Here is a 20996-nt window from a genome sequence, read left to right as displayed (position 1 = left end):
AGAAAGTGTCTACACCAAATGGACAAACGTTCCAGGGGAGTTTCCTATCCAAATAGTTATTAAGAAATCCATCCTCTTCACATCAGTGTCACCTCATTCTACTCAAATTCCATCATTCCCAATAGCCCCAACACCAGGACAAATCCTGGGAGATGAGGGTACCATCTCGAGCCTCTTATTTTGGTTATTTAACTGAATAACAAAACGTGTATAACTGCAGCAAATGACTCCTGTGTTTTCTGAAAAACAAATGCAGCCATTTGCTGTGTCTCACAATGTGTCCTTTAAGTTGCCTGCTCCTGCTGCTGTCTGTGGGAGCCAGAGCTGAGGTGCAGAGAACAGACTGCCTGGTTTGGAAGCCCTGGAAGCATGGTCTGCTTGTATCACCTGGGGCTGTAGATTTAGCACTCATAAAGTCATGTCTGGCTGTTCCTTCTGTGTCTCCAGCCAAGGAAAGAGGAGACAGGAGTAATCAGCCTACTCAAGGAAAGAGGCAGGAGTGATTTGAATAATTATCTATCTTTTAGACAAAATGGTGCATTCTATTATGTTATGCAAATTCAAATAATGGGCTTTTTTATGTGAACTACATCCGTTTACATCCTCATTATCCCAAGGTTTCAGTGTTCGGCCAGGTAATGACAGCTGTGAAAAGAGACTTGGAAACTTATTGCTACCTTCATTAATTTACTGTAGGTAACTGACCTAGTGAAACATCCCTGAATATGACATAAAATTCACAGACTGTGTTTACCCATGAATCCGGCTGAATTCCAGCTCTGTGTTTCTCATCCCATATTAAACTGACGACAGATGCACCAACAGAGGTTACTGGGGAACCTCTCCCAGGCATTGTCTTGCAGAGATAAAGTTCTGTAATTAAGCCACTGTTCACCAATGTGGAAATAATACAGTGTATTGGAAAACGGTAATTAACTAAACTATCATCTTTGTAACAGCCTGTTACACGTGGGACTCCTTAGAACAGACTTTGCTTGGAGTCCAACAGCTCTTATTTTAAGTTGGGCAGGAACAAAACTGGGGATGAGGGACTTCCCCCTGACTGAGCTGGCTGTTGGTGGCATTATCCTGTTACCACTGAGACCAACCAGGTGCTAAATTGGACCCAAGAGGTGGGAGAAATGCCACCAACACAATCTTCAGTGTTGTTCCCTAGACTTACCCAACCCCAACGGGCTGGGCTAGGGGTCTGAGAGTATTGGCTGGATAAGGACAAAGGAGCTCAATTACGTAAGTGAAATGGTCTCAGGAGATGGTGGTAGTTTTTCAAAGCACCAGGAGAAAGAGTTCTGATCAGTTCAACCACAGATGTTTTAGGGAGGGCAATGAGAGCGAACCGACAATGACTTCACATCATGGTGGTAGCAGCAGGTGCACCAAGGAATGAGCTGAGGCTAGGGGTACAGCAGCTTGCTCAAGGCCACGCGATTCCACAGTAAGTGGAAGGTCAGGACGAGAGTTCACATCTACCAGGTTCCCAAACCTGGGCTCTTTTCTTTTCCTTTTTTTTTTTTTTTTTTGTTTGTTTGTTTGTTTTTTTGAGACAGGGTCTCCGTCTGTCTCCCAGGCTAGAGTGCAGTGGCCTAATCTCGGCTCACTGCAGCCTTGAACTCCTGGGCTCAAGCAATCCTCTTGTCTCAGCCTCCTGAGTAGCTGGGACTACAGGCACATACCATCTCACCTGGCTAATTAAAAACAAATTGCACAGACTGAGGTCTAGCTTTTTTTGCCCAGGCTGGTCTCCAACTCCTGGCTTCAAGCAATTCTCCTGCCTTGGCCTCCCAAAGTGCTGGGATTACAGGCATGCGCCACTACACCCAGCCTAAAACCTGGGCTCTTTTCCATGACATCAGTGTGTCAAGAAATTCATCCTCCCCACACCAGTAAGAATTCATTCTACTCAAATTTCATTACCCCCAGTAGCTTCTCACCTTGGAATGCTGGCGTAGATCAGAGATTTTCATCCTTGGCTGGATATCAGAAGCACATGTGGAGATTTTAGAAATTATGGCAGTCCAGATCTCCCTAATATGACCCTTTGGGAAACAGGGCCCAAGCATCTGTATTTCTAAAAAGCCCCAGAATTCATCACCTCTGATATGCAGCCAGAATTGAAAGCCATTGATCCAGCTGCAATGATTACACAACAATTTAACATTAATAACATTTTCTTTATGTGAGTCCAGACTAGTTCATTCATTCAATAAACGTGCTTGAGCTCCTACTACCAGATGAGCTAATGTTCTTGATAAAGCATCTATCTTGGTCCCTGGCACACAGAAAGTGCTCAATACTTCAATTATATTCATCACCCCTTAATGAGAGCTTCCACTGTTCCAGAGAGAAGGCAAATTGATGGGAATCCAGAGGTGAGGAGGCACTGACGGATCTGAAGCAGAGACAGGCAGGTAAATAATTACTGGCAATGTGGAGCACACCCAGCAAGGGAGGCAGCTAGTGGTGGCAGCAGGCAGGGGAGGCTTTGCCAAGTGATCTGGTTTTGAGATACACAGTGGTGTATGGTAAGTGTTCCATGGCTTCTCACTGGAGGCCGTGGGCTGAAATATGCACACTCACTATTCTTACTCTCATGCTAAGCCATTTGCTCCTGAGCATAGTTCTCAGGCCAGGTTGTTTCTAGCAGAAGGGAGAGACTGAGGTTCAGATAATGTAAATGTGTAACCAGAAGCCAGGAACCTGGCCCCGGGTAGAGCACCAAGTCACAACCTTCATTCCCAAGTCCTCTAGAAAATGCTGCCTCGGAACCCAATGGGCTCATGCACATACCCAGTGGAAAGGACAGCGCCCTGGCCTTTTGAAAAGCTTGTACCTGGGAGGCAGCAGGGGTACAGAGGTAGACACATTGTTCACATCCCATCTCTACCCTTCTCACTTCTGAGATGGATTTCATCAAGGATAAGGATGCCTTCCTCAACTACTGAAGAGGACTAACAAGATTGCTCAGCACAGGAAAGGAGCCCTAAGGTGTCACTTGTCTCCCTCATATTCCTCATTGCCTAGCCCAGAACCTTTGGATGGAGTAGCCCCTTGGCCACCATCAACCAAGCACGACCCTGGGCCAGGCACATCTTTAATTCACTTTATATGCCTTCCCTTGTTGAATCCTCAATGCAACACTGCTGGGTTGGCATAAATGAAGAAGAAAAATGTGCAGAAGGGCAAACTCTTTACATGCAGTTGAAGAAGACATCAAAGGAGTGGAGGCAAGGAAGGGTGTGGAGTGGAAGAAGTGAGGGCCTCTGGGATCTAATCTTTCATAGCAGGTGGGGGCATGCAGACAGAGGCTGCCCACAGCCAGAACAGAGGGGCCGTCTGCTCCTCTGTCCCCTGCTGCCCGGCTACCCTGGCCTCAGCCAGCTCCTGTGTGCGATGGAAGCCAGGCCAAGGGAGGGCAGGCAAGGCAGAAAGCAACAATTCCAAACTCCGAGCCCAGTGATGGATGATTCATATCTCACTCCTCATGTCATCTCCCATTTCTGCAGTTCTCATCTTTATTTCATGAATATTTTATTCTCAGAGCAATGGCTCCACATCTCCCATAAATCTAGCGGGTGGCTCTTTACTGCATCCATGGAGCTTGGTGCATTCACCTGCATTGGATAACTACATAATCGTCTGATTCCTTAGAAAAAATATGAGCTCAAATCTACATGAATATTAAGGGGTTGAACGCACATTACTACTCTTCTTCAAGTAGGTGTCTAAACTGTGACGACATCCTAGAGCAAGCCATTAAACACAACTTGGGCTCTACCCAAAGACAGGTTTCTGGCTCTTAAGAAATACAGCCAATGCCTCAAAATGAAACATTGAAAGATCAACCAGACACTCTCACCTAATTGCAAATGCTGCCCCATAAAACACGGGCAACCAGGAGCACAAAGTAGTTCTGGATTAAATACCATCATTATTTTTTGAAGGTTTTAAGAATATGCTTCTAAAAGACTGTTGTTTTGAGCCCTTTCCTGGTTCCTATTCCTTGCATGATAAAGTCAAAACCTCTCGGTCTGGCATTTAAGTTCTTCGGTGCAGGCCCCGTATCCCTCCCCAGCTTCCCCTGCTAGCATCTCCTTCCTCATGTTGACACTTCAGCCCTAGAGCTCCAGGAGGTATGATGACTTTTTTCACCTCCGTGCTGTTCACTTTGCCCAAAATGCAACTTCCTGTCTCATCTTTAGTACCAGGATTTGTATCAATGCTTCAAAGCTCAGTTGTAACAGCTCTGAGCCCCAAGTAGTCTTCAATAACTACACCCCTAACCCCTTTGACCCCACCATGCCCTGGCTGGGCTGGATGCCCTCAGCACTTTTGTGATACTTGCTGATCACTGCAGGACAGCCTGCTCAATGAGTGGAGACTGCTGCGCCCAGCTCTCTGCCACATCTGTGCATGAGGAGGTAAGCTCCCTGAAGGCAGGGGCCGAGTCTCTACAGGCAGGCTTATTAAAGGAAGAAAGGGAGAGAGGGAAGAAGGAAGGGAGACATTGCATTTGAAATTTGGAAACCCATAAAAATAGGAAAAAGATGGAACATTTCCATGCAACCCTTCCTAGGAACACCAGAAGGGGTTGGAGGACAGGCAGCTGCTGTGCTTTTCCAACCTGCCTCTCCCCATGTGTCTTCATTCTTATCTGGAAGCAGGTTGGCAGCAGGGGCAGGAAGTCCCACATTCTGGAAGCAGGGCTGATGTATTCATCATTTCATAACTGAGATCCTGGACTTATGCCGAAGCCAGAATAAAAGTTAGGATGTTTTACCGGCAAGAAAGGAGCTGTTCCTCACAGCTAGGTGATTCCTTGGTCTCCTGGTCTCTACATTTTTTTCTCTTTTCTTTTCTGTCTTCCTATCTATGTCTCTTTAACAATCACCAGTCTCTCTCTCTCTCTCTCTCTCTCTCTCTCTCTCTCTCTCTCTCTCTCTCTCTCTCTCTCATTCTCTCTCTCTCTCTCTCTCTATCTGTCTCTCTCACACACATATACCACAACAATTAACTGTGGGTGGTCCAGGCTGAAATTGTCCAAACCGTCACTAAACTAGGCATTGTGAAGGGACATGGCTAAAAGCAGACAATGACTTCCCATCCAAAGGACGAGCTCTCCCTGCATGTGGCTCACAGATGATAGGCTAGAGGCTGGGGCTGAGCCTGAACCTGTGTCTCCAGGCCCCCAGCCTTGCCCACTGCTGCCCAGGAAGGCAAATTCCTGACAGTGTGATTTTCATCCACCTGGAGACCCTCCCCTGCTCCCCTGACACAAAAGGCCTTTGCACAGAGGAAACCAGGCTGAAGACTTATGGAAAATAAGCAAAACCCAAAACAAACAACACGGAGTGGGAGCAAGGTGGACCAATTTGGGGGCCTGGTCTTTTCCATCCTTCTCATCCTTCTTGGTTCTACTGGGAGTGGTTTTGGGACCACGCCACCATGGCTGCCCACTGATGCTTCCGTGCATAGAGACCTGGGTGGTGCCAAGCAGGTGAATGGTGCACACTGGCCATGGCGTGGAGGGGCTGACACGATGAGGAGAGGTCAGATATGTGCGGCCTTTCCTTAGCACTGCTCGTCAAAATAATTCACTATCCCTCCCACTGACTTCTTCATACAAAATATTCCGGTAGCCAAAGCAGCTCGGGACAGAACCATCAATTGTTCCTTTCAGGCCTTTTCCTCAAAGCTCTGCCTTCCTTCCCTTCTGAGCTCTGGGGGTGACAGGACAGCCACTGAAGCTGCAACTGGCTCCAGCTTCACATTCCCTTACATGGAGATACACTGAAGGACGGAGAGGAAGACAGATGTCCCCGAATATTGCAGATGTACAGAGTTAAGCAGTCTCCTCCTTCCAGGGAAGAGACAGCGTAAGGACAGAGAGCTCACTACCTGGTATAATGCAGAGTCCTGTATAGGAGTGAGGGACACCCACCCCTGTCCTCACCCCTGACCTGCCAGGAATGCCCTTACAGACCAACGAATGGAGGGTGAGATGTGGCCAGACACCCAGGCCACAGACATGGTGGACCCACCCTTCCTGTCCAGAGGTGCCAAATCCCTGCTTGAAATTAGGCTGAGAAGGAGCCTGCCAGCTCTTACGTCCTCCTGGCTGTTTTTCTTTCCTGGCTCAGTTTATTTTTGTGCCCCTTGGACCTCCTTCCTCTGAAACCATTTAATGAACTGCCCGGTACTATCTGAGCTTTCAGTAAAAACAAAAACAGGTAAAAAACAAAAACAAAACAGAAGTGCTTTTGGGTCTGATGCAGGTTGCCTTACCGCTTCCTGTTTGAGGTTTATATCCATTTGCACCCACAGAGTCTCTAAGCAGAGCTGTGGTTCTAGACATAGCTCAGGCCTATGTGGCCCAGAGTGACAGCCCCGCGGATGGTGTGGCTGGGCATGTGTAGTTTCTGCTGGCAAAGCATCATCACCAAATGACACTCCTTTCCACCCTCCCTTAGGGGAACTGTCTCCAGGTCTCTGGGGGACCTTGGTGAAGGCTTTATTTCAGAAAAAATAAAAATTAAAAAAAAGAGCTTACAGAAGAATACAAACCCAATAAGAAGGAAGTGTGAAGGGACAGAATCAACTTGCAGTTGGCACACACAGGGAGGGACCTGTGCCCAGAACCTGGAGTCTGGACAGAGCTAGAGTGTTCCCTGGGCTGGGTGTACCCAGGAGGGACAGGGGCAAGGTTGGGCCCTGCAAGGAGGAGGAATATAGGGAGAAAGGAGTGCTGGGAGGGACAGGGATCCCCTGATGCTCTCGGAGAACAGTGCCCTGTGGCCCTTGGTGAGAAGTCAAAGAGAATCAGGAAGGAATGGGCTCCTCTCTTACCCTACAGGTGGTCTCTCCAGGTCAGGGTGGAGGCACATGGGCGGGGCAGGGTAGGGAAGGGCTCTCTGGCGCTGCCCACGCTGTACCTGCTCTATAGATAAATACAGGACTTTAGTGGCTAAGGCTGGCACTGCAGCACTTTGTTCAAGCAAGAAAACATCCCCTACATTCTTCTCTAGTTTTAAAAACAAAATAAAACAACAACAAAATCCCCCAATATAAAACTCTGTTGTCTCCAGACAAGATGACTCAGGTAACTACTAACTAGAAACAATCTGCCCTCCCAACGGCCCAGTGTGACACTCTTGCCTCTAGGTTGCGAAAGGGAGGGCAGGCCCCAGGGTGCTGACCTCCTTGGGGGTCTCCTGGTGGCACCGGTTGCTGTTCCACCACAACTCCAGGGCAGCCACCAGGCAGGCCAGGAGCAGGCCGATGGCCAGGATGCAGAAGACTCCGGCGAAGCTGTGCAGCTTGAGGGATTTGCCGTCGGCCTGGGCACTGGCATGGCTGGTGAGGTCACAGCGGCCCATGTGTGGCCACCACTTCTGCTTCAGCACATCCAGGTCCCCTGTGTCCTGCAGCTCCAGGATCCTGCAAGACACAATCCAGGTGAGCTATAGCCACTGACCTCATCGACTCAGCCATGAGGGCCCTGGCCCCTGCCCCACCATGCTGGCCCCACCACAGACAACATTGAGCCATCCTAGCAGCTTTCTGCCTTAGCTCTTCTCTTCCCAGTCCACTCTCCACACTGCAGGTAAAGTGTTATTCCCAAAATGCACATTAAGTTTTGTCATTTCCCTCCCCAACAGCCCCCCGCTCTCTCCCACCCTATCCCACTGCCCAAGAATAAAGTCTAACAGCAAATCACATAAGGCCCGTCACATGGATTCTGTGGCAAGAGCTCAAGATAAAACTGGGAAATACAGAAAGGAAAGAGGCAAACATTTAGGTTGTGGATTTAGGATATTCCTGATCCTGAAAATGCTTTCTTTTGAGCTTTCATTACTATATCCTAAGTCTCTCCCACTGGGATTCACCAAATTATTCATACAATCATTTGATTTGAGGACCTTCTGTGCTTTGCCTAGTATGATGTTCAGCACTGCTGAGCTTATGGTCTAGAGATACAATCACTGACCCTAAAAAAAAATTAGCTCAATCAAAGTACGGGCAGAACTGTGATTTAAAAAAAAAAAAATTAATCAAAGTAGAGGTTCTAGGAAACAGCACATGGTGGGTGGTGTTCACTGGAGGATTGGAGAAATCCTCACCAAGGAGCCTACAGGTAGGGGAAAGCTTGAAGGATGATTAATCATAAAACAGCTCACATGGGTCTAGCATGTTCTACGTGCCAAGGGGAACCCTCCATGCTTGGCAAATAGTTTTCAATCTTCATTCGCATGCCAATCCTTTGAGATGGTTATTCCTGCTTTCCCATTTTACAGAGAAGGAAATCAAGGCACAGAGAGGTGAAATGTCTTGCCAAAGTCATTATGAGGCTGCCAGGGTTGGCTTTCAACTTGGAGGAGGAAGAACCTCCCTGAGACTAACACCCCATGTGAAAGTCATGTCTGGGGTAGCGCTTAGCACGTTTAAGAAGTGGAAAAATGGCCAGGGAGGCTATTGGGTGGTACGGGAGCAGGCATCAGGTGAGGACAGGGAAGAAGGCAGAGCCCAGACACGGGCTCTGAGAGGCCATGAGCGGCAGTTTCGATTTCATCATGTGTGCAATGGTGGGACAACCCATGCTGCTTCTGTACTCCCCACTGTGGTTTTCTTTGGTTGTGGTATTTTTGTCTGTAACCCAGGAGTCTTTACAGAGAGCCAGTGGTAGCTGGTAGCACTCAGACCCCAAACACCTAAGCTTTTCCAGTGGGGAGTGGAGCTCTTTAAGCCTGATCCATGGTGATATATTCGACTGATAACATCTGTAGAGGTCCCTCTGAGTTCTCTGGGTGTGTGTTGTTAGAGAGCAGCAGTTGTTTACAGCTGGGAGAAATTCACTGCCCACTGGACAGTTGTGTGATCTCTACCATGGATCTGCATTCCAGCTCAGCTGTGACCACAGACCTGAGGCTATGCTCAATTCCCATAGATGGGCTTGTGTCTGGTGGAGACAAGAGTCACAACCCTGAGGGGGTCCCAAGACCTGTCAGCATCATGGGCCCAGCACAGCATGGCCTCTTGATGTCTGGGAATGGCCTGGCTCAGTGCAAAGATTGGCTTTGGAGGCACCAGACCTCACCTGGACCAGGGACTTGCCCCTCCTAAAGCTCAGTGTTCTCATCTTTGCAACATAAACTGTTGACCCCCACTTAGATGAGCAGATCCTTCAGGACAGGAGCTGTGGGTTATTCTGTTTTCCCTGAGCAACCACAGTGACTGGCACCACTAAGGCTGTCAGTAGATGTCTGTTGTGTCAATAAATGTGTGAATGTACTAATTGAGCAGTAAAAACTTGACTAAGATGGCTGTGGTTAGATATTGATATAATGTCCATTAAGTGCTCAGGGCACTGGTCAGGATGTAAGACACAGAATGTGGCTGTACATTCAGGGACTTGGTTGTTAAGATACATGTGCATTTATATGGTTTGGGGTCATGCTTAGATTGCCCCAGAACAATACAGACCCCTCTCATGGCACATCACATGGTGAACCGGACAGCCGCAGTGTTGTACCACCTCATATGATCATGTCGGGCCAACTCAGTGGCTGCACGTCTGCCTGTTCACTGGCCTTAATAAGTCTGTGCTGGTAGGCGTGAGGAGACTGAGCCTCCTGGCAGTTGCAGGAACCTCAGGGACAGATAGGCAGGACCTCAGGGCCTTTGAGGAAGTCAGCAGTTGAACAACTAGCTAGCTATGGATAGACGGTAGAGCTTCGTGTTCATGGCTATCCATTCAAATCCAGGCTTGGAGTCTCTCAAATTTAGCTCTCTCATCACTAAAGCCTGAGGTTATTATAAATGTACCTACCTCACAGGATATTGCGACAAAATGAGAAGAGGGAACACATACAGACCGTTAGCTTGAGATCCAGCCAGTAATCAGAGCTCCATAAAAACTGGTTAGTAGTTGTCAGCCTGATGGCCACATTGACCAGTAGCCTTATCTTGCCAGCACTGACATGAGCGACCTTTTATAGAGAACACAGTAGGAGCTGATCATTTTACACTGTTTGAATCCTCATAACAGCCTGCAAAGTGGTTCTTATTATGTCTATTTTACGTCTCAAAGACCTAAAGCTCAGAATCTAGATGACTTGCCCACTGTTGAATTAGAAAGTGGCAATGCTGCTCATCAGAGCTGGGTCATTCTGACCCAGGAGGCCATGCTCTTTCCAGAACAGCAGGCTGTTCTCCTGGGGCCAGCTTTGGGGCCTAGGGGATGGTGAGGCTCTGGCTAGATGGTGGTTGTGGGGTCAGGTCCCCACTCTTCTGCTCATTAGACAGATCCTGTGCAATGTCAGGGAAGTTGCTTAATTTTGCTGACCTCTTCTTCCTGCTCCCTATAATTGTATGCACTTTTTATACCCAGTCTTATCCCAGAATGATAGTAAGGCAATTTATAGGAAAGCATAACATAAAACAAAAAACCTAAACAAACAAAAATGATATTTAAATATGGAAGGGACAGAGGAAAGATAAAACAAGTCACAGGTACAAAATGACTTTGAGAATGAGGCTAAACTAATGCACACCATAATAATCCATACTCCCGCTTACAAGAAAGCCAGAGGGATAATAGCCACTTCCTGAAGCCAGCTGTTCTATTTTCCAGACAGATATAATTGCAGGTGCTTTTTTTTATTCAATAGCTGTGGAGCCTGCTACACAGTAGGTGCTCAATAAATGGCTATTAAGTTGCTAAACATTTATTGAATGCCCACTCTGCATGCCGTGGTCTGCAAGCCTGTTTATAGCACATAAGCCCTGCCACACATGCACATGCATCTAGATTCTGTCTTCTGCCAAAGCAAAAGAGCATATCTTTATTGAAGGAAGTAGTTTAGTTCCCAGGGTGAAGGGAAAGACAGTCACAGCAGTTCCACATAAGGCTAGGACCTACCATTTATACCAGAACCTGTTTTCTACAAATGGCATGAGGCATTGCTCTCAGGACCTGTCCCTTCACTCCTCTAAAGCATGCCTTAGCTAGGGGCAGCTCACAGTTCTGTATGCACCATACAAGAAAGCCTTTTTTTTTTTTTTTTTTTTTTTTTTTTTTTGAGAACAGGGTCTCATTTTGTCGCCCAGGCTAGAGTGCAGTGGTACGATCTCAGCTCACTGCAACCTCCGTCTCCTGGGTTCAAGCAATTTTCATGCCTCAGCCTCCCGAGTAGCTGGGATTATAGATGTGCGCCACCACATCCACCTAATTTTTTGCATTTTTACTACAGACAGGGTTTTGCTATGTTGGTCGGGCTGGGCTTGAACTCCTGGCCTCACGTGATCTGCCCGCTTCAGCCTCCCAAAGTGCGGGGAGCCACTGCACCCAGCCCAACAGAACCTTTTAAGGAACCACTGGCATCAGTAAGTTGGCAACCTGAGGTCTGAGTGTTGCTACTCAAGGGATGATCCCAGCGCAGAAGGAACTGTACCATACAGGAAGATGAGGAAACCATGGGAGGCCAGCACAGGCCACGGGTGACGTTTCCTTATAATCACAGAGCACATGCCTTCTGATGAAAGCAAACAGTAATCAAACACTACTTGTCAATATGACATGGAAACTGGACTAGCCACATTTGATTATGGTGACTGCTGGAGTCAGGAGAGCAGCCCATGGGGTCTCTGTTGGGAGGTTTTGCACATGGACCTCACGGTCAGTGAGTGGACAGGTAGTGGGCAGACCTGTTTCAGAAAGCCTGGTCTCTGGAATCACACACCCCATGTTGGCCCTGGCCCTGGTCCTCTGAAGTCACACAAAGGACATCTCACTCCTTCTGCCTCCAGCAAGGCTTACGATATTGGAGGTGAGCAGCCACATCCCTCCCCACTCATCTCCACCTTCCCCAGGTTGAGTATTCTCAGGTTCTACTCTGACCTAATGGGAGTCCCCTCTGCTCTGACTCCATTCAGCAATCCAGGCAAGACCGGGGCTCCTGGACTAATGTCTGCTGCCTCTTCTCTCCAGTGTGTCAATGTTCACTTCAGCAGACTCTCAGGAGCCATGGGAGCAGTGTGAGCACACGGGGACGCTAACCTTTCCTCACTAGGGCCCCTGTGCTTCCATGAGCGCTGTCTTGGGGCACATTAGTGGTCTTGGTGCTGCTGCTGTGTTGGCCCCATGGGCTCTCTTACCATCTGTTCTAGAGAGATGCTCAGAGGTTGATGGTCTGTGGAATCATCCTGAGCCTCCCATCTCGGAAAACCAACTGGTGTGAACCTCAAGAACACCAACGTGTTATAAATCCTGGAGAGAAGCCATTCTTTCTTCATGCATTTAATCTGAGCAATTGATAAATCACTACTACTCCTTTCCTCTTGTCATCTCTCTCTGCTCCAGAGAGTAGAGGGAGGAACAGAATGTATACTTGATTAAATTTAAGGGAAAACCCAAAAGTCTCATTTACCTTAATTAGCCCTACTCTTTTCCTCGGTTTTGCAAAGAAGCCACTGAATGGACTGGTTGCAGGCCCTCCTCCTCAGCCTTCCCTTGATGGGGCTGAGGCCCAGGTACTCATGAGCAGAAGGGCACAATGTGGACATCTAGAGTGTGGGAGAACGGAGGTTGTGGGGCTTGGAGATCCAGCAGCCACATGGGCATAGCCCTAGGGCTCAGGAGACCTGGATTCTACTTTCAGCTCTGCCAGCAGCTGGCTCAGCAACCTGGATATTCCAGTTACCCTCTCTGAACTGCAGGATGTTAAAGAAATGATTTAAAAGGACTTCACGTCTCCAAATAGAAGTTCCTTAGTACTGAAATCCATGCATTAATCAGTCGACAAGCGTTGCCCCTGAACCTGGCATGATGCCAGCCTTTTCATTCAGATGCTTCTGCCTCATTTTGGATTTGGGTGGACTCTGGCAGAGCTGGCCCCTAGGGCTTCCTCACTGGGCTCTGCAGATTCATCCCTTCACCCAGCAAAATGCCCTTCCCAGATGTGTGCAAGAAGATGGCCCAAGGCTTAGACACCTTGGGGACAGGAACTCTTGTTCACAGCTGACTACTGGACAAAGGCCACTGAACTACCCATGCCCCACTTCCACCCTTTCTGGCTAAGACCACATCCCTTCCTTGCCCCAGCAGACAGCATCTCCTTGGACAAGAAAACTTCTGCCCTACAATCAGAGGCCCCCTCCAGCCACGTGCAAATAAATATGGAGACATTCTGCTTCTCTGACCCTACTTTTTAAAAGTCTCCATATTGACTACTCCACTTTATAGGTACATTTCTCTTTAAAAGTGATTAGTAGGCCCTTATCAGATCCTGCTAATTATTCATTTTTCTGGCTAACTCCTCCTCATTCTTCCAGCCTCAGGTGTCCCCTCCTCTGGGAAGTTCTCTCAGATATCCTGGGTCTGGTGAGATGCCCTTTTCTGCCTGCCTCTACCCTAGCATACTGAGGATGTCTTTGCCACATGCTAATATGCTCTGGGCTGGCATTACCTGCTCACAACAGAGACCCCACAGAGACTCTGAGCCTTCTTGGCAGGGACCATACACTTCCACAGGGTCTGAGGGTAGGGGAGGAGGAAGCAGTGGGGCATAGTAGGTGCTTAGGAAAATGTGATGAACAAAGGTGTTTGCATGGGCTCTTGTCTTCTAAGAGGTTATTCTCTTACCCTCGACCACCAGAGTCCCGAGACACTAGAGTCCCGAGGCAGCTGCCTGAGCTTACCTCTGGGAGAAGAGGTCCCTGTAGGGGCTGCCATGCTGCAGGGCGATCCCGTAACCCTTGCTGCTGATGCTGTTGCCGATGACAGTCACCGAGCAGTCGTCATCTGTCAGGGCTGCGTATTCCACCACGGCCACATCCCACAGGAAGGCGTAGTTCCCCTTCTTTGCCTGAAAGATCAAAATTACCATGAAATCAGGCAGGCCTGGCCTGTTGTGTCAGCTTTGATCAGTGAGCCATCTTGATGGTGGGATTTGAGGGACCCATCCTCAATGGTCTTCCTACCCACCAGATAGCACAGCAACTCTGCTGCTGTTTCCTGGCCTACAAATATCAGCATTGGTTGAGGCCACTCACTTTGACTAGACATAAAATGTGTGCAGACCAGCCACAAAACATCTCATGGAGAGGAGAAGGGCGGAGGAACTAGAGGTGGGCTCTAAGACGAGCATCCTGGTCACAGTGCCATGGGCCTATGTCTCAGATTAGAAGGCTCAGCCTTGGAGAGTGTAGAAAATCTAATGCCAGGTGACTGAGATTCTCAGATCAGAATTGTTGGGGAGCATAACAGTTGGGGATGAGGAACAGGGGAGAATAGAACCGTGGCAAATCTTATCCACTGATATTTCTACTTAGAACTTGTCTGAGCTCTGCTTAGGGTAAATCTGGAAAATGGCCCTGAATTCAGTGCCCCAGAGTAATGGTGACTTAATATCAAGCACAAGCACATGCACATGTCTAGAGTCCCCTGTGCATGAGGAAAAATGCATCAGGGACAGGGCTTGACTGTTATGGTGCCATGCCAGGCTTCTGCCACTTGTCTTTTATTGCCCACACATGAAGGTATGCACATGCCTGCACACACCCCTACACATGCACACACATGCCTGTACACATACACCTGTGCACATACACATACATATGTGTAATACACACACATGTATGCACCCATAAGTATGTGTTCACATACGTATGCACACACTCACATGCATATATGTTTGTACACACACACATGTAAACACATTACACACACACACGTGCAGGTTTCTGGTGTCACTGTCTCCATATCAGTGCAGTGGTGGCAAATTCTTCCATCGGGAATTTGCCTGTGGTGACAGTTAAAGTCCTACTCTGTCACACCCATCCACAGCAGAGGTTGTCTTCTATCCTGAACCACAATTCTAACTTTGCCTGGAGTTTGGGCACTGGGAGGGAATGCAAGCTGCTTTACTTTCTGGAAAGAGATGCAAACCTGACACTGTCCCTTGGCCATCTTGAAACAAAGTAGGATGTTCTTAATGCAGCAAAGTGCCTGGCTTTAATGCTATAGTGAGCACACAGACAATTTGTTGCCACTTCTTTCCTTTCTACCATGGCTCGCACTAGATGATGGGGGTCCTCATTATGGGCTTAGTAACAGCACTGAAATATCACAGACAATAATAGGCCATGCTAGCAAGCTACAGGCTTCTTGGCATTGTTGAGGGCATTGTCCCTGGCTCCTGCCTTTGTTCAGTTGAGTCTTCATGTCCACTGAGACTTTCCAAAGAGTGTCATAGCTACTTAGATGAAGTTAGTCAAGATTTTGTTTCTTTCAAGACCCCAAGTGCCCATGGCCCAAGACGGCTTATTTCTTTGTCAGAAGTTCTCCATTAGAAGGATTTGTGGGCAGAGTGTGACCTCCTGCAGTGGGAAGAGCCTGTTCCCAGACATTCAGACAATTTTGCCCACAACCTTGTAAGAAATGACACACACCTGTGCCACTCATTGACTTTCACCTCAGGGAGCAATTCAAATATTACACCAAGGCCTCAGTCCTCAACCAATCCAATTTCAGAAGTCCTAAAGGACTCTGACCCAGGTTGCAAAATTACACACATCTCTCTCCTTCCATGTAGGAAGATAACAGTCCTATAAATTTTTCCTGCTGGCAAACAAGTTTTCTCACAAAAAGATAGACATTTTCAACCTCTTAGTAACCAAGTTTCTCAGCAAAATGTTGACTTATGACCTAATATTTGGTTTCAGTCAGACTTTGGAGCATTTCACATCCATGCTTGCAATTCAACATGACAATCAGACATTGTTATTTGTACAATTTCAAAAGGGCATGTCACTTTGAGGGAAAAATTAAGATCAGGTTTGTTTCTACATTTCAAGTGATACTCCAAGAATGAAAACAAAATATGCTGACTTAGACAGAGTGGAAAGGGACTCCAAGGAAAGCCTGATGTGGCCACTCTAATGGGACACGTGACTTCCTTCAAGCCACAGGTGTTTGTGACTCAGTTTGGGCTCAGGGACAGGTGAGCACAGCTGCATGAAAGCACCCACATTTATAGTCCTGCTGGCCTGAGCTGAAAAGGAGGGAACATCCAGAAGGGATGCTGGCAATGGCTCAGCCTCAAATCCCTGCTAACCAGGAAGGAAGTACAGAGGAGACAGTAGGAGATGCCTTCTGGACCTGCTGAATACTCCATATCCCCATTTGTCTATTTGTAAACAGGGACTAAGTTCATCATTATATTTATCTTTTCTTTTTCTTAAAAAAATATAGACAGTCTTGCTATGTTACCCAGGCTGAATTTGAACTCCTAGGCTCAAGCGATCGTCCTGCTTCAGCATCTTGAGTTGCTGGGACCACAGGCTCACGCCACTATGCCAGGCTGCCAATATATTTCTTGTGTCTGCTTGAGGAAGCATGTGGCTGGATCTAGAATCTGCCTGAAAATGCCGAAGCAGGAGCACCTGGAGAGGGTGCTGTCCCACATTTTGTGATGGGAGCTGGAGGTAGGCTCTAGGATGAGCTTTCTGGTCATGGCATGGGCCTATGTCTCAGACTGGGGGTTCACCCTTGGAGAGGGCAGAAAATCTAATGCTAGGGGATTGTAATTCTATGGAAATGTAGGGGAGTATAACAGTGTAGAGATGGGAAAGAGGGGAGGATGGACTGTGGTAAATCTTATCCATTTAATATTTCTACTTAGAACTTGACTGAGCCTCGTTTAAAGTGAATACAGGAAAAGGCCTTGACTTCAGTGCCTCCAAGAACAGGTGACAATATCCAGCACAAGTACATGCCTAGAGCTCCTTGTGCATGGGGAAGAACCTTTATGGATAGGACCCTGACAGGGCCAAATCAGAAGCTCCAATGGTGGCAGGACAGGCCAGATTCTAGCTCTGTCCTTAGGAAATACCCTCCATTTCTAAATGTCATCTTCACTTCCTTGGCATCCCAAAACTTTCTCAGTCCTTCTCTTTCAGCTCCATGCTGAGTAAAAGGCAGTGCTGAAGTATTTCCTTGGGTCCCCAAGTTCATCTATTTCCAGGAGAACTTTCTGGACCTTGCAGACATCTCCCCCAGTTTCCAGTGTGTCACAGAGCCTGTCTGAGACATAAGGCTTCTTAGGTCTGACCATACTGTCAGGAACATTGCAGACACCAGCTCTAAGAAGTCAAAATATCCCACCCATCATGGCCCTGTTGTCTTTATACAGACCCTCTTCTTCTCCCCTTGCAGAATGAGCTCCATCCTGTCCCCACAAAAACTCTAAGCTTTGCTTCTTCCTTGTAGGGTCAGAATCAGTTTTCCATGTGGCCCCTAATAATGATGAATTCACCCCCTTATTCTGTGCTACTTATCCACCGGTCTGACTTCCCCACTACGGGGGGGAACACCTAATATATCAAGCATCTGCCTCCAGGACAGCCAAGTGTGTCCTCTCTTCCCTGCCCCTCCTGCTGCAAGTTCACCCTCCTTCTTCCTTGAGTCTCAGCATTTCCTCCAATCCCGCTCCTAGGTTCAGTCACCTCCTCTGTGGGTGCAACCTCTTATCTAGCTTCTAGTTCTGTTAGGAAAGCATGTCTATCTCTTTCTCGCCATTCTCCATCCCTTCACCTCCATTTCAGAGACCTCTCACATTAGGAGGCATTTGTCATTTCCTATTTATATTAACTCTTTTCTGTTGAGGATGTTTTCAGGCTCTGGAAAAGACACAGCATAGGCAGGAATCTAGCTTCCTCTCAACCTTATGCTATGGTCTGGTGCTTGTAGAGGGAGGAGGGTGAACCCAGTCGCCTCCCTGCAGGTGTCCCAGAGTCCCTTGGCCAAGTGTCACAACAGATCTTTAGATCTGCTATTTTTTTGCCACTTCCTGTTCAGACCAACTCCTTCTTCCTGTATCTCTCAGTACTGTCTTGTCCCTACTTCCAGGTGGCTGTGGGAAGTTGAGGAGGATAATGTCTGAGAACAGCCATGATAGGTGGTAAGTTGTTTGCAAAGAGATTGTTGGCATTTATCTCATAATGCCTAAAAGATAAAAGGGATGCCACTGATTTGAGTTCCGCTATTAAAAGAAAACAAAAGCAAACACTATATTTCACCTTTCAATGGGTTAAGTTACCTTTACCTGGTTTGGCTGGTCCATTTATAATATTAAATGCATTCTGAATTTCCAATTGCTGACTCACCATGGATCAATGCCTTAGAATAAGGCTGGTGGAAAGTTAGGCTGGAGACAAGGCTGTGGATACAGCCAAGCTTGCTCCAAGCCCTCAGCTCTCTGCAGAGCCTAGGTGGGCATAGACATCCAACAGTCCAGGCCCTTTTGACCCCAGAGAGCCCTTCAGGACTAGTTACGGGGTCCTGGGACTCCAACCCATGTTTCTTCCAGGAGCTATGAAACGTATCTGCAGATCATCCTAGAAAATAGATGTCTGCAAACTAATATGTGTAAGTGGCCAAATTGCATTTTTAGACCATATGTTCTAGAAATGTAATTTGGCCACTTACACAGCACTTAAAAAAAAAAATGATAATATCTAGTGGTAAAGGAACTGTGAAAAAAATGTGCGTAATCCTTCATGGCTACCAGCACCACAAAATGATGCAACCCTTTGGAGAGTAATACAATAGTACAGAACACAAATGTTTAAAGCTGCTCATGTCTTTCACCTTTGCAAGTTGGGAATTTAACCAAAAAAGTAACCTAAATGTATCTAAAATGCATGATAAATATTCTAAATCAAGAGTTGACTCTAAAGTAAACATACGGTTTAAATATTTACTATTAGGGAAACAACTTAATAAATTATGGTTCATAAATGTGATAGCATTTTATGTAACAGATAGTAATATAAAGACTTTACACAAATACTATATGTTTATATTTATATACATATATATGAATACCTAAGGAAAGTGACAGAAAATAATATGATGAACAGATTATTATTGATAGATACAGTATTATTGCTCTTGTGTGTACATGTGAAATGCAATATTCTAAAAGATGGATCATCACCTAAAAGAGTGGGATAAGTGACACTTTTCTAGACAAGTGGGTGAAAGTGTTGTCTTTATTTAACCTTGTTTCACAGTTTGTTCTATCATGTATGACACAGACACCTAATCCAACCTGCATTCTCCATGTGCCCTGGCTCTACTGTAGCAGTGCCCTGGCCCATCAACAGGACACAAAGGCCTGGGAGAGCTCTCAGACCTCTCCAGGACACTGGCTCCCTGATAATAGCCAAGCACTTGGAAAAATTTCCTTGACATTTCTGGCCTACCTCTAAACATTTTGCTTCATTTCATTCTCCCCTTTTCCTAAAAGAAAAGCAAACAAACAAACATGGTCCAGACATAAAAAAGAATAGATGCAGGAACTTTAGGGAAAGGAGGAAGAATATCTTGGCATGAGAAAAAGTCAAAGGCATGTGAGCGTCTATCCCTGGGATGCCAGGACAACAGCAGCTAGCGAGACCACCCAGCCTTGTCTCCCAGCAAACACCTTAGCAAACAGATTCCCTTCTCAGTCTACCTGCACCCTGGGTTGTTGCAAAAGGAAAAAAAAAATTGACATGGTGAGGGAGTCTGGCTCTAACACTTACAGCATCCTCCCTAACATTTAGAGGAATATGATTGGCCTCTATTTGCTGGAGGAAGGTTGGGCTCTATAAAAGAAGCCGCAAGTGAGCTGGGTTATTGGATGACTTGCTTGTGTTCCATGACTTCACACCGGCAGTAAAATGAGATTGCATTGCCTTTTGTTGCTCCACTGATTCCACCCCTTTTGGAACTCACTTGGAGCACAACCTTTCAGAGACATCAGCCTTCAAGGCAAGAACCTCATTACACTATTACATTCCATCCTAACTGCTTTGGAAAGGGACAAGCAACCACACTGCTCCCCCAAATGAGAATGTTTGTGCTGCAAACATCAATCAGAAACGCTATCGGAAAGGAAGCACAGAAGGAAGCCAGGTGCCTGTAGTGCCAGGTACAGGGTAGGTGTGGGGCCCCCACTGGGTACCAATGCCTTCAGAAACCTGATCCCTTTTTTATCCATGTAATACTACTCAAGGGCAGAAGATTCCACCCCATTTACAGACAAAAACAACAGCAACAACAACAACAAAAACAAAAAAACTGAGGCTCAGAAAAATTAAATGACATGTCCCAAATGAGCTTGAATTATGAACAGTGGAGCCATGTCAACCTGAGTTACATCTGGCTCCAAAGAAGTCTGTGCTGTCTCCTCTGTCCTGGTTAGACTCATGAAGAATGGACTGGGGAGAATTCACCTACTGTCTTTGCTCTTGGACCACTTCCCAGGGAACATTGCTGGTGACAGACCACACACAAATGGCAATGCCTGTATTTCCCTAGCTTTAGAAACAAAAGTGGTTCATGGGGTCACTGAAACTCTGGAAGAAGGGAGGACACGGGGTCTGCCCCTTCTCTGTACATCACGGACTCTTTGGAAACCTGACACATTCTCGTGTGTATTCACCATCTGTGCAGAGTGCATTCTGCCTCTGCTTCAGCCACCATTTATCCTAACAAAGCAAAACTCAGCCTTTTCAGGCATCCTAAGTCTTAGTTCCTATAGTCATGTTCATACAATAGCAACACATTACCACAGGCAGCCTGAACCCTGGCTACAGTGATACCTGTATTATGTATGCACCATGCCAAATTATAAGATTCAACAGTAAAACCCAGACCATCTGCAGAGAAAAAGACAATTTTGCAGTCGGCTGGTGGGAGTGTGGCTGGCATGATATTTCTGGAATGGTAATTTGGTGGGGAGAATTGAATGTTTTTAAAATGTGTACATGCAGCGATTCTACCCCGTGGGATTTATCCTAAGGAATTATTCAATTTTCAAAAAGTGTTTGCATAAAGATTTTTTCAGGGCAACACTGTTTAAACTAGTCAGAAGTTAGAAACAACCTAAATGCTCAGTAATTGGGAATCAGTTAGGTGAATGATAGTATTAGAT

The 20996-nt window shown here is 46.8% G+C and overlaps 1 protein-coding gene across 5 annotated transcripts in view; it reads right to left on the bottom strand.

Moving 5' to 3' along the window:
• Positions 1 to 20996, bottom strand: part of GRID1 (glutamate ionotropic receptor delta type subunit 1) — a 798312-nt gene that overhangs the window by 6755 nt on the left and 770561 nt on the right. For 4 of the 5 annotated variants that reach the window (XM_007962718.3, XM_073019016.1, XM_007962724.3 and 1 more), the window contains 2 exons: positions 13714 to 13880; positions 7215 to 7455 (listed from right to left, as the gene is read on the bottom strand). In XM_007962718.3, the coding sequence (XP_007960909.1) occupies positions 7215 to 7455; positions 13714 to 13880 (408 nt within the window). Of the gene's footprint in view, positions 1 to 6864; positions 6956 to 7214; positions 7456 to 13713; positions 13881 to 20996 lie in introns of all 5 variants that reach the window. The other variant, XM_038008970.2, reaches the window with a different exon arrangement.

The sequence above is a fragment of the Chlorocebus sabaeus genome, chromosome 9 (assembly GCF_047675955.1).
Source record: "Chlorocebus sabaeus isolate Y175 chromosome 9, mChlSab1.0.hap1, whole genome shotgun sequence".
NCBI lineage: Eukaryota > Metazoa > Chordata > Mammalia > Primates > Cercopithecidae > Chlorocebus > Chlorocebus sabaeus.
Note: the sequence above shows the minus strand (reverse complement) of the source record. Positions and strands in the feature narration are given on the sequence as shown.